Source organism: Lissotriton helveticus, chromosome 5_1 (genome assembly GCF_964261635.1).
Source record: "Lissotriton helveticus chromosome 5_1, aLisHel1.1, whole genome shotgun sequence".
NCBI lineage: Eukaryota > Metazoa > Chordata > Amphibia > Caudata > Salamandridae > Lissotriton > Lissotriton helveticus.
In genome coordinates, this window is record NC_136065.1 from 2,032,331,593 (window position 1) to 2,032,357,155 (window position 25,563).

Below are 25,563 nucleotides of genomic sequence, written 5' to 3' on the forward strand. Positions count from 1 at the left end.
GTAGAGGTGGAAGTTGAGGGTCCCTAGGAGGATGTAGTGCTCTGAGTCGATTGCAAGCTGGGCAATGAGCTGTTGGATGGCGTTGCAGTAGCTGGGTTGTGGTCCTGGTGGTCTGTAGGCAAGGGTACCTCTGATGGTGCATTTGCCGTCTGTGTAGAGTTGGAAGTTGAGGTGTTCCATTACTGGTGTCGGGTCGTATGGGGATGTTGTGCAGCGGATGGTGTCCCTGTAGATGATGGCTATAACTATACCACCTCCGTACGTGTTGGTTTGGTCCCGGTGTGCTATCTTATAACCTTCGGGGTTGGCGGCGGCGATGTCTGGTGTTGAAACAGGGTTCAGACAGGTTTCTGTGAGGAAGATGACATTTGGGGTGAGGGAGGAAATTATGTCACAGACCTCCGTGGAGTGTTTCCCGAGTGTACGTACGTTGAGTAAGATGCACTGGAGTAGTGACGTGGTGTTCTCGGTTGATGTAGCGGGTGCGGCCGTGTTTGCGGTGACGCTGGTGTCGTTGACTGCTTTGCTGCTGAAGGTGAGGCGGCAGTGTCGGCAGGAGAACAGTCCTGTGGTGGTGCGTGGAGATGTGCGGCAGCAGTGGTTGTCGGTGCATCCTAGTCCAGGGCCCAGAGGTCAGCGGCGGTGTATCGTCGGGTGGAAGGGCCAGAGATCCTGGTGATGGGCACGGTCCAGGTACATGCGGGTGCAGACGGGCTTGCCTTTGGCGCTTTTTTGGCATGCCAGCGGCGCGTCCTCAATTAAGTAGGTACTGGGAGAAGGGAGGGGTGCCGGAAAGCTGTGGTCGGGACTAGGCGGAAGGCTGGAAAACAGTGGTAGGCAGGAGCAGTGAAAAAAAGGTAGAAAGCAGAAGGAAGCACTTCGAAAAACAAGGAAAAAGCAGTAAAAAGCGAAGCAGGAAGCACTTAAAAAATGGGGGGAAACGGGGGAGAAAGCAGTAAAAACGAGGCAAAAAGCAGGAGGAAGCACTTAGAAAAACCGGGGAAAAGGAAGGAGAAAGGCTATAGCAAGAGAGAGCGATGCAGCAGTACTGGAGAGGCAGGCCTGGGACCTTCTCAATTAGGTTTTTCTGAGGCTTCCATTAAGTAGGTCTTGGGAGGAGGGGAGGCTGTAGGGAGGCTGAGGGCGGGGCTAGGCAGGAGGCAGTAAAACAGGCAGCAGGCGGGAGATGGAAATGGGAAACACAAGGAACAAGCATTGGCATAGCTAATAGGTCTCGCATTTGGGGCCTTATACTTATTAGCCATTGCAGTACATTATTCCCCACTGGGCAAATTTCTGTAATGGAATTAGCGCTCATGTAAAGGTAGATTGAGATTAATTGCAAATAGACAGTACATCTGTGCCTGTTAAATATGATGGGCAGTTGTAGAGGCGGAAATACATTGAAAGGGCCTGTGGTACCTGTTGGAAAGGTTGACCCTAACATCAATATACGTTTGTTAAACTTTGTAGCAAATACAAATATATCTGTCTATACCAGCACATGCCCAGCAATATAACCCAAGTGCCCTCTTCAGCGTTGTGTCTGGGAGTGGATGTGGGGGGTGTGTGGTGCAGGCTAAATGTACTTGTTGAGGCGCCCTGGCTGCCGCTCATACAAAGGGCGTTCGGGTTCCAGAAGCACGCTGCTCCGGCTCACAGATGCGCCACATTTCACCGTTGCACCGAGCATGGCCTCGGAGAAAAATAAAAACAGACCCTGAACCTGCCCGCTCCTAAAAATGATGGAGCCGTTCGGTTATTCATCTTCCTGTGCGCATCCGGATGCCTGGAGGTTTCCTACGGCTTTTTGTACAACCCAAAATGTTTATCACTAATAGTATTGGAAATAAAATAAACCCGTTAAAGGGCCGTCGCTGAAAGTAAGACTTCATACACGCTTCGCTCTTTCTATGTTCAACAGTACGGTAAGTAAATAAAAATATGGCAGAATACATTACAAATATTCCCCTTGTTAGACTGTCAAATGTGATTTTCACCAGGGCATAAAATTGAAAAGCGGTGTATTTCTTCTTTTCGAAAAAGGGTGCTTAATATAGGATCATACTGTGAGCACACGATCAGAGTTGGGGCCTCAGAATTGTCTCACACCAGACAGTGAAAATGGTAGATTGAGATTAATTGCAAATAGACATTACATCTGTGCCTGTTAAAAATGATGGGCGGTTGTAGAGGCGGAAATACATTGAAAGGGCCTGTGGTACCCGTTGGAAATATTGACCCTAACATCAATATACGTTTGCTTAAACTTTGTAGCAAATACAAATATATCTGCCTATGCCCGCACATGCCCAGCCATCTAACACAAGTGCCCTCTTCAGCGTTGTGTGTGGGTGTGGAGGTGGAGAGTAGGGGACGTCGGAGGGGGGGGGGGCGGTCAGGCGGACTAAATGTACCTGTTAAGGAGCCCTGGCTGCCGCTCATACAATGGGCGTCCGGATTTCAGGAGCACGCTGCACCGGCTCACAGATGCGCCACATTTCACCGTTGCACTGAGCATGGCCTCGGGCCTCGAAGACAAATGAAAACAGATCCTGAACCTGCCCGCACCTAAAAATAAGGGAGCCGTTCAGTTATTCATCTTCCTGTGCGCATCCGGATGCCTGGAGGTTTCCAACGTCTTTTTGTACAACCCAAAATGTTTATCACTAATAGTATTGGAAATAAAATAAACCCGTTAAAGGGCCGTCGCTGAAAGTAAGACTTCATACACGCTTCGCTCTTTCTATGTTCAACAGTACGGTAAGTAAGGAAAAATATGGCTGTATACATTACAAATACTCACCTCGTTAGTGTCAAAAGTGATTTTCACCATGGCATGAAATTGAAAAGCTGTGTAGTTCTTCTTTTCGAAAAAGGGTGCTTGATGGAGGGTGTGCAAAGAAGAGTAACAATAGCGCTGTTTGCTAAAAACGAGAAATACGAGAGGACAGAGGAACTGAGCTACTTAGTTTGACATCTGCTTCAAGCGTGATGTGTGGGCCTGGACTCTAAAACGAAACTGGCACAACAGCCCTGTTGCGAAAGTATGCCCTGCACAAGTGGACGGGTATGCAGAAGTTATCGCCTGTGAGGAGAAATGCTCTGCAGTATGCTTCTCTAAAAACAAGCACACAAGTGGTGTGCACCCTCACGCCCCACAGCGAGTGATCTGTTTTAAATTTTTTCACCCGTATCTGGGCACGATAATTGAAAACAGATGTGGCCCATGCGGGTAACCACAAGCAATAGGCCATGGGCAGAGCAAAGGCGGGACATTCACCAGCCTTTGCCCAATTGCGTGCTGTCTTTCTTAGAAAGACGCACGCAAAGCCCATTAGCCTTGAATAAAAGCAAAAGCACAAGCAGTGTGGTGAGCTTTCAAAAGCCCATAACTAAAAGTCGAGCAAGCAGTGCATGTGCGCTGCTCTAGGCTCGACCTAAAAAGCAGGAGAAAGCACGTAGAAAAACGAGGAAAAAGTAGTGATAAAACGAGGCAGAAAGTAGGAGGAAGCACTTGGAAAATTAAAGGAGAGAGAAAGCAGTAAAACGAGGCAAAAGCAGGAGAGAGCGATGCAGCAGCACGGGGAGCTGGGCATGGAACCTACCCTGAGCAGAGTTTCTTTTGTAACGTATGCCTCCAGACCAAGGTCCCATGTGTTTCTCTCCAAATTTGGAATATCAGTTTAGTGACCGGAGGGATTACGATCCTGGTCGTCCACCTTATAAATAATAAGTGTAACAGTTGAACCTCCTGCATCGCTCATTTTTCAGACACTAAGTGTGCAACCTTCTGTTAGGACGCACTGTTGGCCTCCACCACCTCTCTGTCATATGCATACTTACTTGAAGCCCTTCGTCAGCATGATTCTAGGCGTCCTATGGATGTAGAGAAAACCCCTCAGAATGCAGTTTATCTGTGTGAAGAAAGTAAAAGGGATGCCGAATGAAAAAACGTTTTAGTTGGTGGAACAGATGCAGCAGGACCACCATTTTAAAGACTGCTAATCTGCCTAATAAGAATAAGACAAGTGCTGCCTGGATTTAAATGTCGCTGAGCAGTTTGTCTGTCTGTCGTTGTATGGTTCTATCCCAGGGTCCCCCTGCATCTTGCTTCGTGCATAGATCATTGGTCAAATGGAGGTCATGCAAGTGTTTAGCAACTGGAAATATGATTGACTTAACTCTATGTATACTAAGGCAGGAAATGGTCCTGAAAGTATGAAAGATCTGTAAAAGTTCATGACCAGACCACTTAAAGTACACCAAAACACCTTCGGTAGTCAGTCAGTTTATCGGGCAATGACTGAGTGGCCATGGAGTACAGGTCTGTGTAGTAAGCTGCAAATATTTGTGCTATCTGTCTCCACTGAGCACTGTGCCGACCATCTACCATTCGTATAATGGAGTCTTGTCTCGAAATATTACAGCTAGTGCAAGGGCTTACTCTCCTTATTGCGTCATTGATAAACGGGACTTTGAGTCAGAAGCCACGCTGCTCTTGCCTCAAAGAACAGCCTTGGAAGGGAGTTCCTGAGTACGATTTGTGAGGCGGTTACATTTTTATCTTTAGATCAAGGAACCCTCCACAGTGATTCTGTAGATTCTACGATGCCCCTGTTTACCTCAAAGCAAGTTTCCATTGCTCTAGCTCCACGCATCCTAGAGTCAGATTCCCTCAACCACCATGTGCTCAAACGTCATACGACCCTGTTGCACCCTGAGCCCAGCAGCATCCTAAGGTCTAGGGGGGAATTATCTGCTAGACCTCACACCTGAATGTGGATTCAGTCTCCCTACGTATCTCTGGATTGAGAATCAGGAGATAAGATAAGAAAGTCATTTATATGGGCCAGAGAACATTGTAAATCTTTGTTCCTGCCAGTGGAACTCCCAGGGCCTCCAAGAATGTTAGCAAGCAGGGATGGACTCCACTAGGGAATCTATGCGCTCCCTGATCTATCGCAACACCTAACCAACACCACATTCAGATTACACCATTGCCCGATCAAGCCCTAGGCTTCGGTGGAAGCCTTGCTAGTAGTCGGCTAACCAATCCCAGGAAAGCTGTGGTTGAGAAGAGGGGAAGAGGTGCATTCACACTTATCAATGACGTCTTGCCATCAAACATCCCAGCGACACCAATGTATTCATGCCATATACGCCCTACAATGGCAGGCAGGTGGATACGAGTCATCACACCTGTAGATTGCCTGGTAAAGCCAAGATGAAATAGCTGTGATAAACCCAAACAGGCCAGAAATGGGCTTGATTACCTACAAGGCGAGTTTCCTGTAAAAAGAGAATATCTCAGTGAACACGCTTCGCTGCTGTATGGACCGCCCCCTTCTAATCTTGTCTAACAGCCTCTTCAGATTCCAAGTAGTAATGCGCATCTGACCACCCCTAGATCCAGCTCAGTCATTCGAAGAGAGAAAAATATATGCTTTGCCAAACCTGGACCTCTACCTAATATAGCACAATTTGTCATGAACTGATAAGATAACATAGCAAACTTAGCATTTCTCTGCAAATAACCCCAACTCTCATTCCCTACTTTGAGAATATAAAGCTTATGCCGTGAGATAGACTATGAACCTCTACCAACAGGGCGAGGAAACACAACTCTGCTTACGTGGAGTACCCCGACCACCCATCTTGACAAAATCAAACCCAATAGGAGTTATTACAATCTTAACAAAAGAAGTTGAGTCAGCTGACTAAGTAACAAGGCATAACTAACTATGCATTTCTTAATATTCTTAGCAATCATTAAAAAAGTTATCTAGAAGTCTTTCTTTCAAATGGCCAAGGCGAAATATCAGGTTCTCTGTTTTACCATGATGTTGACTGATAGTCATGTCCGTTTGTTAATCCAGGGAGTACCATCTTCTACTGAAGGATCGCCATCAGAAGGGGTCGCTCTGTAGCTGGACTTTGTCACCCTCTTACAGTTGAACATACATTTGATTTGTATGGCGTTGCCTGTCTCCTTCTTGTGCCTAAAGAGCAGAGAACCAACTCGAACAAGCTTTAAAGACATTTCCTTGCTAAAATGTCACTTCCTGTACACGCGTTTTTTTCTGCGCAGGGCTGTACCCCATGTGCCCCCTAGTTCTGTGAATTAACAGCAGACAGCCATTGTGGAACCACGAGATGTAAAGTCCCATGAGTGGTTTATTACACGTTACCTCACTCACCATACAACTGCCCTTGCTTGAATGTGCAGTAAGAAAATGTCTTGGGGCAACTAAACTATGTTTAAAAACGTTGAAAAGGGGTTGACTTGTTTGTACCCCAGTGTCACCCAGTTTCGATTCTGAACTGGTGCAGCCATTTTGTTTGTTGTGGTGATTCCCAGCCCGTAACTCCACCCCGCTTCCCGCCTCCCAGCTGACCTTCCCTCGCCCCTCCCCCCCTCTCTCCACATATGACAGATGCCTCTCCGCGCAGCGGACGCGCCCCAAAGGTGCGCCAAAGGTAAGCCTGTCTATGCCCGTCCGCGCCTGGACCGCGCCCAGCGCCAGACCCCCTGGTCCTCGCGAAACCCACTCCTCCCGCATAGCGTACGACTTCGCCACCCTCCTAGCCCTTAACACCGGACGCACATCACAATGCTACGAGGCTGCCCCAGGACTTACCCACGGCCCATTCACCTGCCACTCCTGCAAGTTCGCCTGCAACAAGACCCCCACCAAATCCACTAACCCCACACACAGACCCGACCCTAGCCACCTGAAGTGCATCCTGCTGAACACTCGCTCGATCCACAGACACGCCACTGAACTCTGGGACCTACTCGACACTGCTCCACCGGACGTCGCCTTCCTTACAGAAACCTGGATGAACGCCTCTTCAGCGCCCGACATCGCCATAGCCATCCCAGACGGCTACAAGATCATCCGAAAAGACCGCAACAACCAAACAGGAGGAGGCATCGCCATCGTCCATAAGAACACCATCAGAATCACGACCAGCTCCGACGATAACCTTACAACCGCCGAACACCTCCACTTTCAGATCCACACCAACCCCAGGACGACACTTACAGGCACCCTCATCTACAGACCACCAGGAACCCGTAAACAATTCAGTGAAGACATCACTGACTTCATCAGCCCACATGCCCTCGCCTCCGAAAACTACATTCTACTGGGAGACCTCAACTTCCACCTGGAAAAGAAAAACGACAGCAACACCTCCACCCTCTGAACAACCTGGCCAATCTTGGTCTCAAGCAACTTGTTGACACCCCCACCCATTTAGCCGGACAAACACTCGACCCAATCTTCACCTCCAGCAAGCACATCTCCTTCGATCACACCACAGCTCTTCATTGGACGGACCACAGTTGTGTTCACTTCAGCTACAGAACTACCTCGACCCACAACCCCCCACAACCTATTCCACGAAGAAACTGGAACAAAATCACCACCGACCAACTCCTCACATCGCTCAATCAAAACCCACCCGCCCTCCCATCGGACCCAAACCAAGCGGCCACCAAACTCAAACAATGGATCACCCACAGCGCTGACGAACTAGCACCCTTGAAAAAGCACCAAACCAAACAGGGCAGCAAAAAAGCCCCCTGGTTCAACGAAGACCTTAAGAAATCCAAGAAACTATGCCGTACTCTCGAGAAAACATGGAGAAAAAACCCAACCACTGACAACCTGACCACCCTCAAGACAGCCACCCGCAAACACCACCAACTGATCCGATCCACCAAGAAGTCAGCATTCAAGGATCGACTCGACAACAGCACCCAAAACAGCAAGGAACTATTCAACATCATCAAAGAATTTACCAACCCCACCACAGCCTCAAACGACATCACTCCCTCCCAAGAACTCTGCGACTCCTTATCCTCTTTCTTCTATAACAAAATCGCCGACATACATAACAGCTTTGAGAACACTTCCAAAGAACACCTTCCTTACGGCCACTGTTCCCGCCTGTTGGAAGCAAGCAAAACTGCTCCCACTATTAAAAAAAAAATGGATTGGACCCAGCCACTCCGTCTAATTTTCGCCCAATATCCTTGCTTCCTGCAGTCGCAAAGATATGCGAAAAGGTTGTTTTCAATCAGCTAGATAAATTTGTTGAATCCACCGAAGCTCTACATCCAGCTCAGTCCGGTTTTAGGGCCTCCTTCAGCACCGAGACGGCCTTAGTCGAAGTATCGGAGGCAATTCGGGAGTGTTTGGACGAAGGTGGCAGAGCGGCTCTGATTTTACTAGACCTCTCTGCTGCCTTCGATACGGTCCCTCACTCCCTCCTACTCTCCAGACTGGCCGATATTGGTATTGTGGGACATGCTTTTGACTGGCTTTCCTCATTTTTGAGTCATCGTACTCAACAAGTCTGGCTACCTCCTTTTGCCTCTACCCCTAAATTACTTTCTACTGGTGTTCCGCAGGGATCAACTTTAAGCCCGCTGCTTTTTAATATCTATCTTACCCCCTTGGTCTATCTTGCTGAACAGTTGGGGGCTAAAATTATGGCGTACGCCGACGATACACAACTCTTGTTTACCTGGTCCAAAGATAATTTAGATACGTCGGCGGCCCAACTCTGTTTGTCCTCTGTTTTTCAATGGTTAGTAAGGGCCCAGCTAAAATGTAACGAAAGTAAATCCGAGATTTTGCTGTATGGCTCTTTCCCAGAGGATTTTAGTGAACGTTTTTGGCCTACGGACCTACCCCCACCAAAAGCCACGTCTGGCCCGGTGAAAAACTTGGGGGTTTGGTTCGGCAAGAACCTTAAGTTTGAGGACCATCTAAATAAACTCACTGGCGTCTGTTTTTCTACCCTAAAAATTTTACGCAGGTTTTTTCCTCTCCTTCCAAAAGAAGCAAAAGAGACTGTTATTCGTGCCTTAATTTTGTCTAGGCTAGACTATGCGAATGGGCTGTTCTGCGGATTGCCGGCATATCTGATCCACCGCCTTCAGGTTATTCAGAATGCCGCTGCCAGACTTTTGTTTAATGTCCCCAGGCGTTCCAGTGCTCGCCCGCTTCTCCACGCTCTTCATTGGCTTCCAGTTGCTCATAGGATCCTGTTCAAAATTCTAGTGCTTGCCTACCGAGCTATTCATCAAACTGGCCCGGCTTATTTGAGAAAAAGGTTTTGCCTGTATGTTCCTAACCGCTCACTGCGATCGGCCAACCTGTGTCAAATGTCCATTCCTAAATTTAAATACTGTAGACTTGGCGGGCAATCAATCTCAGTGAGAGCGGCTAAATCTTGGAATACCTTACCCCTCCATCTGAAAACTGCATCTACTCTCAGTGCGTTTAAGAAAGGTCTAAAAACTCACCTTTTTAACACTATAGTTTAAATCTTCCCCATTTAGTGTCTGCAGATATCTGCTTTCTGTCAATACTGCTGTGCCTTCATCGTGCCAGGATACTATTTTGTTAGTAATAGAGCGCGCTACAAAAGCATTTAATAATAATAATAATAAACACTCCACTCCACCCACCTCCGAACATAAACCGCCCCCTAACATCCTTAACGCCTGGAACCCAATCACCACTGAAGACACCATCCGCCTAATGAACTCCATCCATTCAGGCTCTCCAACCGACCCCTGTCCCCACCACATCTTCAACAAAGCAGACTCCATCATCGCACCCCATCTCCGTGATATCATCAACTGCTCCTTCAACTCCGCTACCTTCCCAGAAAGCTGGAAACACGCCGAACTCAGCGCACTCTTGAAGAAACCCACAGCGGACCCCTCTGAACTCAAGAACTACCGCCCCATTTCCCTCCTCCCATTCCCTGCCAAAGTCATTGAGAAAGCCGTCAATAGACAGCTCGCCGCCTTCCTTGAATCCAACAACTCCCTCGACTCCTCACAGTCCGGCTTTCGAGCCAAACACAGCACCGAAACCGCCCTTATTGCAGCAACAGACGACATCCGAACACTACTGGACAACGGAGAAACAGTTGCCCTCATCCTACTTGACCTCTCCGCCGCCTTCGACACGGTCTGTCATAGCACCCTCATACAACGCCTCAGCAACATCGGCATACAAGAAAAAGCCTTAGATTGGATCATCTCGTTCCTCGCCGGGAGGACCCAGAGAGTCCGACTCCCCCCATTCAAATCAGAGGCCACCGAAGTCATCTGCGGAGTACCACAAGGATCATCACTTAGTCCCACCCTCTTCAACGTTTACATGAGTCCCCTCGCTTCCATCGCGCGACAACACAACCTCAACATCATCTCCTACGCTGACGACACCCAACTGATCCTTTCCCTTACCAAAGACCCTAACACCGCCAAAACCAACCTCCATGAAGGCATGAAAGAAGTAGCCGAATGGATGACAAAAAGAGCCGCCTAAAACTTAACTCAGACAAAACGGAAGTCCTCATCCTAGGAGCATCCCCCTCTGCCTGGGACGACTCATGGTGGCCATCGGCCCTGGGCACGGCACCCATACCCACAGACCACGCACGTAACCTGGGCTTCATCCTAGACTCCTCCCTCTCGATGTCAAGACAAGTCAACGCCGTCACATCCTCTTGCTTTAACGTACTTCGTATGCTCAAAAAAATCTTTCGCTGGATCCCCACCGAAACAAGAAAAACTGTCACCCACGCTCTGGTCACTAGCCGACTGGACTATGGAAACACCCTCTACGCCGGTACCACTTCCAAATTACAGAAAAAACTCCAACGCATCCAAAACGCATCAGCCAGACTCATATTGGACATCCCGCGCCAAGCTCACATTACCGGTCACCTGAAAGACCTCCACTGGCTTCCCGTCAACAAGAGAATAACGTTCCGTCTCCTCACACACGCACACAAGTCCCTCTACAATCTTGGACCCGAATGCCTCTTCACACGACTTTCCTTCTACACACCGACCCGCTAACTAAGATCCTCCAATCAAGCCCTCGCTGCAGTCCCACGCATTCAAAGAACCACCATGGGAGGAAGATCCTTCTCCTACCTGGCGGCCAAAACCTGGAATTCTCTCCCCACACACCTCCGCCTCACCCAAAACCACATTTCCTTCAGGAAGGAACTTAAAAACCTGGCTATTCGATAAATAATGCACCCCCTTCCCCCAAGCGCCTTGAGACCCTCTGGGTGAGTAGTGCGCTATACAAATCCCTGAACTTGAACTTGGTGTGCTCTTCCTGAAGAAATGTTATTTCCTATAATCTAGGGTGACCGTGTTGTTATCCCATGTTGTGGCGACACTCCATATATTGATACGCAAACATTCGATTCAGGTTTGGTGAAGCTGAAGATGACATAGCACGCTCTTGTAATAAAGCAGCCGCCTTATTGGGCTTGATACCATTGACAGGCATTCCTGAATAGATTGAATGCTGTGGAGCTGCAATTCTTCAAATACTTAGGTTTTCGCATTAAACCAACCGTGTGAAAATAGAGAATTCATGCCATTTCTGAGAGTATTGTCACAGAACAAACATGAGCTACAAACGATAGAGGACCAGTTGTAGATAAACGAATGCTTGCTTTGTGCAGTTAAGTAGAATATTGATCTTCAGGACAGCTATTGGATAATATACGTACATTGTTTTTTCCCCCAGAAAACACTTCATAGCCACATGGAACGACTGAAAAAGGAGCTGGAGTGCCTGCAGACTTGGACAGCTGAAGAAAGCATGACTGAAGTGAAGCTGGAGGTAAGATTAATCCTACTTGTTTTTGAACTGTACTGGGACAAAGAGGTGAGGGACCTGGTTATATCCAGGTAGATATGAATGTGGTCTAAGATGGGGGTGCTCTTTGAACACTCATAAGATGCAGAGCTTTGTGTGAGGCATGGGAAAATGTACAAAAACGCTAGGGGTTTTACCCAAAAAAGACAACCCCCCCCCCCCAATAACATATATTAAAGTGGTGGATGTTTTCAAAGACATAAGAGATCACAAATAGTAATGTTTTAGCTAAATGGAAGTCTCCCTCATTAATAGCTGAAGATAGCAAATATAGGTCACTTTAGTCTACAGAGAGTCAGAAAATGCAGAACTGGGCATCGGTGTGAGCAGGAGGGGGCAATGTGTAACTTTGAAAGCTCAAAAGTGTACGTCATCGTTGTAAAGCCTTCTAATCTCACCTGTAGGCATGGCAAAAAAAGAGCTCTTAATATTAGGTGACATCAGGCTGTATATTGACATGCAGCGTCCTGACAAGGCAAATAAATTAGAGAAAACACTTGCCTACTATTCCACTGGTACACGTGAAGACAGCAAATGAGATTCTTGTGAGAAATCAAGTGTACTATATGGTGTGGTAGTGCAACCTCGGCGTGTAATACACTCACCAACCCCTTTAGGACCCTTAGGTTTTGTTTGTCAGACATTCTTTTAAACCCTTAGTAACTGTGGCTCTGATCAGTAATCCAAAGGTACAAGTGTAAAGCAATTAAACAGCACCAACATACTTGAAGAAGAAATCAACAAGAGACCCAAGTAATCGGACATCAATTTATAAAAATAGACTGCATTTTTATGTATATTTAGACACCACAATGAAAAAGATCCACTGGAGGGTTCTGGAGATATTGAATTTACGAGGTTTAGTAAATCTAAGCATTTCAATCAATGCGAAGAAGCATTGGCAAATTCAGTGAATTTGCCACTTAGAAACTTTTTGAGCAAAAAGTTGGGTAATGTGTAATGCGTTTGGTTACAATTAAAAAGGGCGACTAACTCTGGTAAGGAGCCAGTCAGTGAGACCAGCAAGGCCTCAGAAACAGTTACCACCACAGAAGAAGCAGCAGTTTTCAGATGGTTCCAGGTGCTTTATGCTCAGTACACTGGATTCCTATGGAGTGGTCCTGATGCTAAGGATACAGGATGCTGAAATATGCTCAAGGATGCACGACAGCAGGAGTGGTGATCTGGGTTACCACTCTTCCTTAGCAGGCTTCTTCAGCTGTACTTCGAACAGGTGGCTAGTCAGCTGACCCTTGGAGCCTCTTTGCCTTGGCTGGGCTCTGGAGTTGAATTCTCATTGAGCAGGACATAGCAGGCACAGTCCTTCTTTGCTAGCCACCAGGTACAGTACAATCTGGTGCAGCCTCTCTTCGCCAGGAACTTGATGCAGTCGGGCAGTCCTTCTTTGGTCCTTCTTCCAGTCCAGTCGAGTTCTGAGTTCTGGAAGCAGGGGTGATCTATTTATCGGATGTATGACATTACAACGCATGCTTTTACCACGCATGCTTTTACAACGTGGTTATTACAACGCATACCATTACAACGCATAGCGCTTTGGGGTGCTGGATAGTGAATAGTTTAATTTACTATTCCAACTCCAGTCCCCGTGGACACTAGGGAAGGTGTTGGATAGTAAATTAAATCTATTCCCTATCCTAGAGCGCCCCCCCAGTGCAATGCGTTGTAATGGTTTTCGTTGTAAAACCTGCTTTGTAATAGCACTGCATGGTAAAAGTTGCGTTGTAAAGGATGTTTCCCCTATTTATCTGCAGAAAATGTCCTCAGGGTAGGATGCGGTTGTTAGCCAATGGGCTACTAGGTTCCCTCCCTCCTGATGACCACTTTCTTGGAAGAGTGGCATCTGAATATCCCAGAAAGCACCATTATGCCCTCTCCTAAGATGGTAGAAAACATTTTTGGCATCCAGAGCACCCTAGCCCAACATAGAGGTGTGGTTACCAAGGGCGCTACACGCCCCTAGAAACCGTATTGACAACAGATTTCCTCTCTTATTCCTAGGTGCCAGCTAGGGTGCCTAAACAATGGGACTGCCCCTCTCCCAAGTGTTCCCCTTTTGTCCGTCAAAGACAGCTTCAGCTTTGAAGCTCACCTTTTGGACCAACACCCGTATGGCTTCCTGCAGGAGGGAGGTAATTCCTCTCTCCAGTGCAGGCCCCTCTTGTCTCTTTCCTTGGAGTTGTTACCACATATTCCTAGGAGGACACAAAGCTGCCTTGTGTTCAAGCTTCATATGCAACTGCACAGGAGATCGAAGGCAACAAAGTGGCAACTTTTCTAAAGTTACACACTGTAAATGGTTACATTAATTTTGACTTGAAAACCAAGTTGGGTTTGATGTAATGAGTTGTTGGTACCTTGTAGTACCAACTTTAGTCGCCACGCTCAGGAGTTAGCACAGCTGAGGGGTCAGTGTGTAACCCTGTACTCGCCAACAGGGCGACTAAGCTTTTCCACAGTAACAATGATAGTTGGAAGTTCTTACTGTCAGAACATGTGAATTACATGTTTGTTCTGCCCATTAAATATGCTGCACCCTGTCTTAGGGCTCGGTAGACTTGCCATAGGGGTGACTTACACATGTTACAGCTGACTTTGCCTTGGCTTTTAATTGGCAAGGTTGGGCTTGCAGTTTGAAACTCACCTTCCAGCCTACAATGGTGGACTGGGAGATTCGTTTTACCCTTGACCCACCCAGGGTGGTACAACCATTACTGCAATCCCTGGGGGGCTCTCTCTATCTTACAGACCCTGGGTATCATATACTAGGGACTTACAAGTAAAGTAGCCTATGCCAATTTGGTGAAGACAATGTGACATACACGATTTGGGGCAGGGCACTGGCACCGAGGTATGGTTAGCAGGCCTCAGTGCACTCTCGTAGTCAAAAACCCAGCAGCATCAGTGAGAAAAAAACAGGGGGGTGACCATACAAAAATGGCATTTCCTTAAAATCCTCAACACTTTTTTATTTTTTATTTTCTATCACTGCAGGATGTCACCTGTTGGTTTTTAGTTTAGCACTTTGGTGACAGATCAATCTGGACATAAAATTTCATTGTCGCATTGTCATTTACAGAAAGATGGACATGAGACAGAGCACCAGATGAGTGGTCGTGAGTTCCCTCCCAGTTAGAGGAGTACATTTCATGAGCAACGAAGGCAAACCAACTTTGTGAAGGCCTTTATGAATGGATATCTGTTAGATAGGGAGCAAAATTATTTGAAAACATGCCTATGAATATGCACACGCACACAAAATATGAACAAAAGGAAGGCGATTTGCAGCACATCCCCAGCAAAAATTATTTCCAGTTTGGCTCCCTTGCTTCTCTTAATATCCTCCACTTCGCCATTCTGTACTCATTTGAGTAGAGGCAGCTACTGGGGTGGTTGAGCCTTGCTTGTCTAGCTATATAAAACAATGGTTCCCTCAGAGAGCCATAAGCCTATGCTCCCTTTGCATCACTATGCAACATACACAAGTTATCATTTATAATCAATTGAAGCATTTTAGTAATATTGAATCAAATCTCAAAAATAAATGTGTTAATGATTACACGACAGGTGCTCCAGTGAACTCGACATAATTGAATAATAGTTCTCTAAGTGTAGTAAAGAAAAAAACTGAACGAAAACGTTGCTGGAGCAATCCGGAGTCGGTGAGGAGTCAGTGAGGAAGTGGAGCGGAGAGGAGTCATCAGCGGCGGCGGCGGTGGTTCGAACGCCACAATCACATCTTTTACCTGCGGCCCGTCGCACTCCTCTGCTGATCTGCACCCCCGCTCACCGGCTTTGTGTTCTGCCAGCGGGAGTTGAGCGGCAGGGTCGAACGTGGACCGCGGTGTCCGGGGTGTCCTCGGTGTCCTCGGCTCGATAGTAGGCGGAGGGCGGGGCTGGGCAGAGCTGGGTGCGCTGCTGCTGAGCGGTGAAGGCAGGGGAAAACCGCTCTCCACTCCTCGGCACCTCTGCCCCTCTGCAGTAGTTCGACGAAGCTGAGAAACGAAGGAAAGCAAAGGCAAAGGCAAAAAGGACATTGAGGTGTGATGGCGAAAGGCACAAGGTGAACGAACACAATGTAGACCTATTCACAATACATTTTTCAGTCTTGATTAAAATTTGGAGTACAATTTCAGCAATAAAAATTAATGAAAGTCTACATGTTTCGACCCCTAAATATTATTCACCCTGGGTCTTCATCAGGACTAATTGGCAGCATCAGCTGTCAGAAAGGAGTTGAATCAATTATTTAGAGTTTTCCTAAAAGACTGGTATCGGATTTATATCCTCTTTGTAGTAAATGGTGAATGGAAACAGTGAATGCGTCAAAAGGTCACAAATGTTCTCCACTATCGAGCGATTGGGGTTAAAAATCGGGCCTTGGAACAGAATTAAACCATCTGTTTCATTCAGCTCCAAGGCCCGATATTCAACACTGATCGCTCTCTGAGCATCCAAAATGAGGTGAAATTTCCAGCATACAAATGTTTCTGTTTTATTTATTTATTTTATTTTTAAAGTTTTCTATAGCGCGAACAAGACCCAATGTAGGGTAACAGAGCACTTTACAGAGTGAGTAAGGGAAAGAAAGCACAATTGATAACAGCAACACAGACAAAACAACACAAAAAAAAGAAAATGAATATCCAAAACATGATAAAGTTCGGTGGATAAAGGAAGGGTAGGGAACAGATCCGCGATAGGGAGTCAATTCAAGCGTGTGCAAGTCATGTCTTCGATATATCAGAGGAGGTGGAGGAGGAGGATAAATGAATTAGAAGTTGAAGCTGTCCTGGTGTTTCTGCGGATATTACGGGAGGAATTTGCTCATCAGGAATGATTTTGCTTCCTTTTTGAAGAGGGGCGTTGAGGCGATTTTTCTGATGGATGGCGGAAGTAAGTTCCAAATTCTTGGTGCCACTCCCTAAAATGCTCGGTTGGAAGTTTTTGTCGTGTTGAACCTTGCGGGTTTCAGGAGAAGATGGTCTGTGCTCCTAGAATGTCTGTTTCCTCCAGATAGTGTAAGCTTTTGGGCTAGGAACTGCGGGGTGTTGTGATGTAGTTCCTTGTGAGTAATGCAAGCAATCTTTAAGTGAATACAAGCTTCATAGGGTAGCCAGTTGAGTGCCTTCAGGTGTGGTGATATGTGGTAAAATTTCCTTGATCCTGTAATGAGTCTTGCTGTGGAGTTGAGACAGGCTTTTAGGGTCGCAGTAGGGATTTTGGGAAGTCCTGAGAGGGTGGAGCAACCCTACTCTAGCCTTGAGATGACTAAGGTCTGCACTGCCGTTTTGAGGTCAGGGATCTCGATAAATGGCTTCATTTTTCTGAGATAATTGAGGTGAAAGCGGGCATTTTTAGCCATCAAGTTAATGATAGCTTGCATGTTAAGGTTCTTATCCAATGTGATCCCAAGTGATCTTGTGGAGTCCACCAACGTTGGCGTGCAATTCAGAGCAGTGATCATTTTGGTCTGTTCCTTTATTTCTTGTGATTTTTTTGGGGTGGGGAGATTAAAAGAAATTCAGTTTTTTGTGAATTTAGCTTGAGGAAGTTGGTCGTTATCAATAAACAAAAAAAGAGTGTCTTATGGTTTACACTAAACCACATTTGGGAGCAAAAGAGAATGGCCTCACTTAGGACGTTAAGGAAAGCCCTCACTCACCATCTGGTGATGACATGCTTCATCATTGGGCTCCACCAAAGAGACCGAGTGTCTCTTTGGTGTGCTACAACGCCAGATCTACTGCGGAGCAGGTTAGTGAGATTTAGGACGTGTTGTGCAAACTAAACTAGTGAATGGTGAGGGTATTAAAAATTGTCTGCAGTGTATCAAAACGAAATTTTATTCTATGATCACTAAAGACATTATATTAAAATCTATGTGTATGGAAGCAGTCCACAATTAGTTGAGTGGTAGATTCCTAGATATCAGTCGACATGTTTCTTGCCACGAAACGGTGTAATTTTACCAGGCAATTCTTCAGGACTAAAGGTGTGTTTTAAACCCTGGCGGTATGGGCACGCTAAGGCCCACCCTTACCTAGGGACGTGAAAGTGAAAAATAAGGAAAAAAGTGAAAAAAATATTAGGAAGAAAGAATTGTCTCCCTAATCACTCCTGGTTTAGGAGGCTTCAACTTTACGGTTTCTGCACCTGTAAATAAAGGGGACATGGACATACATGTAGAACACGACATACATTTAGTATTTGTTCTGATGGTAACCGTGATTCTATAGTGCTCCAAAAGTGGTTCAGAGACAATGGTGGCGAAATGTAACCGTACAGTTATCACCACCTTAGCCCCTGGGTTTAAGCTGCTATTCGGAAGGAAGTGCTATGTGCCATACGTGGTACGAGCTCGGTTTGTAGGTTAGGTAAAAACGGAGACTTAACTTCCGATTGGCGATCAGATTAATAGTGCAGATCGATTGCGTGAAATAAATAAATTAAAATGTCTCACTTTGTTGGTGTTAAGGAAGAACATCATGGGTCACAGGAGACGGGTGGGAACGTAATTGGCACACCCTGCGCGTTTGTCAAATGAAAGGTAAAGAGACATAGTGAGTCATTAACATCAGAATCGGTACTTAGCTTGGCGATGAGCCGATCGTTGAGTAACAGGTACTACTCACGCCCTCGACGCTCGGCACCCTCAGTGTACCTGCATCACCCTCTATGGACCCCGAAGATGTGGACGCGGGGCCAGGACACCGTATATGTTTGAACAGCAACGAGGCGGGGATCGTTTCCGGGATAGGCGTGGTCAGAGAAGGGGCTGGAGGTAACGCCCTTGAATGAGCCAATCACCGTGAAGTGACGGTGTAGTCACATGATTGTTATATCGTTGCTGAGCAACCGTGAGCGTCTGGATGCGTTGTCAGCTTGGTGGACGCTTCAGAGTATGTGAGAGATGCTAATGTTGAAGCCCAGAGTTTATTACCGGTTGGAAAAATAGCTGGGGCGTGATGATTGTAACGGGCCCTAGCACACAACAGGCCCGCTTTTATGATTTAATAAAGAGCGAGAGGCCCTCAATCTGGCTTTCTGATTACGGGTTGCTGGCTGATAAGATTTATAAAAATGGAGAGTCTGGTCATGGACAAACACCGTGGTATGTTAGTGGATTAGCTGTGTAATGTACACGATTCTGCTGTAAGGTGGAAATTAATTATGTACACTGTGCATGTATAAAGTCAATGGCATGGCTCTGGGGAGAAGGTGTAGCACAGCCAGAAGGTACCAGATTCAGGTGATCAAATGTTAAACTCACAAAATGCTTATTTAATCACAGCATTCCAAGGTATTTCATCATTCAGACCTATGAGATGGGTCCCAAGCCTGTAGACCCACCTCTGTTCTTTTTCAAAGAGGCGACTGCTTATGTTGTTGCCACTGTTCACATGTTCAATTACAGTCCACTGTAAATCATTGGTTGTGTGATTTTTTTTCCAAGAAATGTCTGCTCATTTTAGTTGTTAGTTTTTTGCATCTGATGTTTGAGCGATGCTCACAAATTCTCTGCTTCACCTTTCTGCTCGTCATGCTTACGTAACGTAGGTCACAAGGGCATGTGATCAGGTATACCACATTTTGCGTATTGCAATTTGTGAGATCTCTCTGTATCCATGATTTTCCAGGTTCAAGGTCAAGTGTTTTTGAATGTGCGGTTAGATGACAAACACTGCAGTTAGAGCAGGGGAAATGGCCAGTAACTTTTGGTAGGTTCCAGGTATCAGTGATAGATCTCACTATGTCCGGGGCAGTGGCTTTTGGTCGTGTATGGACGAGTGCATCTCTTAGGCTGCGTCCTTTTTTAAAAGAGAACAATGGTTTTTCCCAGGTTTTGTTCGTACTAGACAGGATTCTCCAATTTTTGTTAATTGACTTCTTCATGTAGTTGGATAGGGTGCTATATGTAGTCACACATGTTAATGGTATGTCTTTGGAGTTGTTGACCTTGTCCTCCAAGAGTGCTTCCCGTGGCTGGTTACGTGCTCTTTTGTAACCCTTATTCAGTGTTGCCACTGGGTAGCCTCGAGATTTAAGTTTATCTGTCAAATCGGCAGACTGGGTCTTAAAGTCTTGTAGGTCAGAGCAATTGCGTCTTAGCCGCAAATACTGACCGTATGGCAGATTTTCTTTCAGTGGGCGGGGATGGAAACTCGTGAATTCTAGGAGGTTATTCCGTATAGGTGGAATTTTGTGGATCCACACAGATTCCAGAACATTACATCACAGAAATGTAAGGAAAATGTTTTTTTTTTTTTACAAAGTTTGAGGTTTGCAAGGGATTGTGGGTAACAGAACCTGATGAGAGCAAGACAAGTCACCCCATCCTGGTTGTCCCTGGGTGGCTAGTTTTCTAAAATGTATAGGTTTGCTAGGTTACCCTAGGTGCCAGCAGTGCTAGGGTTCAAAATCTACAGCTAGGCACTTTGCAAAAAAAGGGCCAGTTTTCACTGTAAAAATTAAGTGTGTCCACGTTGCATTTAGAGCCGTTTCTTGTCACGGCACTAGGCCTGACAAGACGCATTCCTCACAGAGAATGTGTTTGCGCATCTGTTTGCCGGTAGCCATAAGGCACGACGTCCCGTGCGTGCCACCATGCTTGGAATGTCATCAACAGGGTTTCGTGGGACTTTGTTTATCCTGCATCTTCAATATGACAAAGTGCTTTCTAATTTTAGCAGCTCAACTTCCAGCATTGGTTCCGTGTTTCATTTACAAGTGGTGAGAGGACTGTGAGTGTATCTTCTAGCTTTTGTTCAACTCCTTAGTCATCCCGGTTTATGAGCCATATACTTTGCCCCTAATAGTATTGCCATCATTATGGTTTTTGTACCGCATTATGAATGGACACACTCTGTGTCTGTGAACATTGCATAGTTTTGCATCAAACTTTTGTTTCTTCCACAAGGTCATTTTATTAACATCATTACAGATTGACATTGTGTCATTTTCGCCCAGTCTTTTTCAATGTTATAGACACTATGACTGGTTTCTTAATGGCCATAAGTAGCACCCATGATGCAGTCCAGCTATTCACCTGTTAATTTTGAACAAACTTTTTCTACGCTATTACTCTCCTTTATCGTGGTGGGGTAAAAAAGGGATTTTGTGATTGTTTTCAGGGTTAGTATGTTTAAAAGTCTTTGCTTGTCCAACTTTAGGAGTTTAGTTTTTCACCTTTTTCAACCTACATAGGGAGGGCATAGGGCACTTTCCCATTTTGCACACCACACCACTGCCTTCTTGGGTTACATTTTTTCGTTCATGGATTTTGGGCACTCTCCTACAAGGGCTCATGGTTCATTTTTCATGTGTATCATTTTACATTTTACATTTCCCTACACTGGGATGGCTATGCCTTCTTGCCCTATTTTCTTACACACATTTCCCTTCTTGTTATGTGTTAATAACACATTACGTTTCCCTACACAGGGATGGGTATGGGTACAAGCCCCATTTGCCCTTATACTTGCCTACACAGGCCACTTGTGGTTTCCTTCCTTACACAGGGGACCGTCTCATGGGTCAGAGGCCCATTTACATGTACATTGCTACCCTCACACAGGGTGCGTCTTTTGGGTTTTCGACCCATTTCTGCTGTGCACTCTACCTCTATGCAGGGGTTGTTCTTTCACGGGCTTATGCACTATGGGTCACAGTCCCATTCACAGTCTCCTCACACTCCTACACAAAAGTAGAGGACGGTCTTTAGTTTTAGTCCCTTTGGCTGACATTGTCTATTTACATTCTGTAATTTTCCTGTTTTGTATATTGCAATGTTACTCTTACATTGTATTTATATTGTGTATTGAAAATAGAGGGAAGTATTAGTTATACTGCATGTATCTACGTTGCCTCTTCTCTGTTTTCCATTTTGTCCAGTTTTCCTCGTGGTGTCATTCTTATTGTCATCCATGGTTTCTGTATCTACACTGCTTGTTGTCGTCTTTGATCTCCAGCCTTCCCTCGTTCGCATTTTCATTCTTTTCCTTCTCTGTTCAGTAGGAAATCCATTTCTCCCTCTTTCCTTGGTCTGTGTGGAGGCTGGTGTCCGTTTTGCGTAGTGCCTTGTTCTTTCTTCTCTTCCTACTTGCTCGGCCAGTGGGTGCGGTGCGTTCGGGGGTTAGTCTTTGATGCGTCTGTGTCCTCCTGCCCTTTGTTGTTTCCATATTCTGGTTACTTGTTTTTTCCTCACACCTTCTCTATGTCCGTGAGTCTGGGTTATCTCTATTGGTTTCCGCTTAACTCCTCGTTTTTTTCCAACTGTCTCTTCGCGCTGCTTTGCTTACTCCTTTCCTTAACATTGTTTCTGTTCCTCTGCTGTTCTTCATTGTTATCTCTTCCTTGGTTCTCTCTCGCTATTTGTTATTCACATATTGGTTTTATGCTTCTGTTAGAACAAAAGGGGATATGTAGTATTCTGCATATTCCACTGTAAGGTGTTTTACTAGCCCTGCTCAGCCTGTGCTCTGACTCATTGGAATGTTGGAGTCTGATGAAGCCTGTGAATGTTGGGACTGAGAGAGACAGAGCGACAGTTGGGTCATGGGCTGAGCAGCTGACAGGCAGCTCATGGTGGGGCTCTGATCTACCACATATCTACATGATGTCCTGTTCTTTACAACCTGTTGTCTTTATGAAATAAACTTCCTGAATTACAACCTTCCTGAGTGGACCTTCATCACTACAGCCTACCCACACAAGTGGGGTACCATTTTTATCGAGAGACTAAGGGTAACACAGAATTGTAGAGCAACTGTTATTACCTATTGACTCTCAATGCATTTCCTCTTTCCAAATGAAAGACAATGTGTAAAAAGGAAGTCACTTTGAAAAATGTCCTACAATTCTCATGCTGGTATGGGTACTCACAATTTCGGAAATGTGCAAATAGCTTCTGATTCTAAACTCTATATTTTGATTCAATTACAGAAATACATAGGTGTCTTTCATCGCGATTTTTCACTATATATATTTTCCCAAATTAATTGCTATATACCCGGTACATAATAAAAAAAATTGCAAGACGCTGCTCAGTTATTGCCTCTGGGTTCGTCGGGTTCTTGGTGAACCTACAAGTCCTATATATCCCCACAACCAGAAAGGTCCAGCGGAATGTAACGGTATATTGCTTTCAAACATCTGTCATAATTAGAAGTCACAGGTGAAAACGTTGGCACAAATGGCTGTGTTTTTTCAACTCATTTTCAATTTTTCCTATTTTCAACTGTTACTACACAAATGACCTCTTTCTGAATTCAGAATTTTGTCTACTTTTCTAAAATGTATAGCTTTCCAGGATCCATTATTGCATTAAAGCACAAAAAAATAGCGAAAATAGGCTATGTCCCAGTAAAATGCCAAAACTGTGTAAAAAATGTTGGTTTACTGACAAAAGTCTGTCAGGCCCTGAAAGCTGGGAAAATTGTGATTTCGGCCCCACAAACCCTTTGTTGATACCATTTGCAGGGAAAAAAACACTCTTTCATTTGCAGCACTTTTTTCCTATTTTTCTGCGGAATTCCACGGCATTCCATAAAAACTCAGCAAGGTTGTGCGGAGTTCAGTGAGCCGGTTGGAATTCGGCATTGCTCGCTCTGATTTTTTGCGCCAGGAGTTTGTTTTGCGCTGTAAAATCAGCATAACCTGCACCAAGCGGCTCGCCAGAGGGTGCTGCTTCTTTCTGCCGCTTGAGGTAGATATTGTTCTCAAGCGGCAGCTTTCTCAACACTAATGGTGAGACCTGCCACAACCTCCTGCATTGAGAAATCTCGCCGGGAGGCGTTCTCGCGCCCGTAAATAGCACTAGGGGACACAAATTCTCGCTTGCACTCGCCAACTTGACATTGGAGGGCTGCACATGAGAAAAACTCCACAATGCAGCGGTTGGCAGAGTTTTGCCGAAACTCAGCTTTCCAAGTGGGCAAAACTCTGCCGGCGGAGTGGAATTTATTTCCGGCCCCTACTTTGAATATGCTAGTGTGGTATGCGTGTATCTGCATTTTTTAACTGTTTCGCTTTGTGCCTCTCACAGTATTATTAGTGAACGCTTGTTTACTGTAGCTGTTTTTTTTAAACATCAACCCCCAGATTCAACAAAAGTCCCGTTTTGCGAGTCCTTAATAGCGATTTATAAGGAATCGCTATTAAAGACTCGCAAAACGGGATGCATGTAGAAATCGCATTTTTTTTTGCGATTTCTACTGCTTCCTTATTTGCGATTCGCTAATTGCGAATCGCAAATAAGGAATGGCTTTCCCATTCATTCCTATGGGCCCAAAGGGATGTGGATACAGAAGTGAGGTGTAGAGCTCTGTTTTTTTTTGTGATGCATAAACCAACTCGGAGGGGAGATCTTTGTTCCTGGAAATAACTTTCAATGTTAGTTCTAAAGCTGTTTTCTTCTAGATGTGTTTTTAATAAGTACGCGACATCTATAGGTACATGAGTTAAATGCAACGCTAAACTTTGCAGTAGAAAAGAACCCCTTAGCTAACCATCTGTATGCATTCAGTTGTTTCTTAAATGCTTGCAAATGTTTTTTGAGGCCAACCAATCTGTTTCTGAGGCCTCGTAATCGTTAGCAGTGTGTGTGTATTAGGTGTCCGCCTGTTGCATGCCGGGTGTGTTCCATGCCAGAAAAGCTCCATGTTTTCCACGGAGCCTAAAGCAAGTTATCCTCTGATTGGTTACATTATTTCACGTTGTATTTCTGCTGCTTTCCAAACCAGGTACAGCGTGTTTCTGATAGCTGCATGCACAGGCACTCTGCATGCATCGCAGTACACTGTGTGTTTTGCGATGGTGACATTTTAGAGTGGGTCACACGACAGTCCACACCTTCTCATTTTTCCCATGTGCAAATGTTAAATGTTTCGTTTTTGGAAGGCCCATCACTCTGTTGGTCGGAGTAGCTATTAGTTTACACTTGCATTTTTATTCCGTCAATAAATATATTTGTATACAAATATGTGTTTTTTGCCCGTTTTGACAAATATGAGAATTGAGTAAGGCACAGGGAGAGACATATTTCCCAAATCCAGTAGCCAATCCTGTTGCTTCTAGCCCAGGTCTGGTGCCTGTCCCATCAGAGGCACTGACAGGAAGATATCTGTTGACAGCAGGAAAGTGTCTGTGGGCTAGTGGGGCCTGCTACAATGTATATGAGCCCGACTGTGAAGAGTGCATCCTCAGCGAGCTGAAACATTTATGGGAGTATGCACACTTCCCCAGTGCCCTTTTTTTGTTCCCATGCAGCGCTAGGTCTGGGCACCCCATGCCATGGCACACACTCTTCCCAATAACTGCGGAGTGTTTTCGCTGTTTCGCCTGTACGTTTATCTGCTGGGCGAACGGAGTATCAGTCCCTTCCCGTCGTATCGAGAGACGAACCTTGCGAGAGGAACCAACATCCGCCATCCTTTTAAAGAGCTGCCCGTGTAATCAGGATACTCTGTAGTAACAGAGCGCGATACAAAAGATTTTATAACATAACATAACATCTGTGCCTGAAGTACGTTTGATCGGAAATCATTAATGTGACCGACTGAATCTATCCAACCATTCCACTTGAGGTTTGAACGAACGAGAAGACTACCACTAATCTTGGAGCGTGACGAATCTCTCCAAGATGCACTGACTAAAATCAGGCATTTTTTAAAGGTCGTGAATCATGCACTAAGACCATCCTCTGCCTTTATGACATTTGGATGTTCGTGACCCCTGAGAGGAGGCGGCCGTAGCCTGACACAAGTTGTGTGTCCCCCACACATTGAGTACCCCTCTGCCCTGAAGAAGGTATGGTCCCTGTGGACCTGAC

At 45.7% G+C, this 25,563-nt stretch overlaps 1 protein-coding gene across 1 annotated transcript in view; it reads left to right on the forward strand.

Annotated features, from left to right (window-relative positions):
* Nucleotides 1-25,563, forward strand: part of LOC144756212 (E3 ubiquitin-protein ligase TRIM39-like) — a 330,783-nt gene that overhangs the window by 31,242 nt on the left and 273,978 nt on the right. The window contains exon 2 of the mRNA XM_078645824.1: nucleotides 11,583-11,678. Coding sequence (XP_078501950.1) covers nucleotides 11,583-11,678 — 96 coding nt within the window. The remainder of the gene's footprint in view (nucleotides 1-11,582; nucleotides 11,679-25,563) is intronic.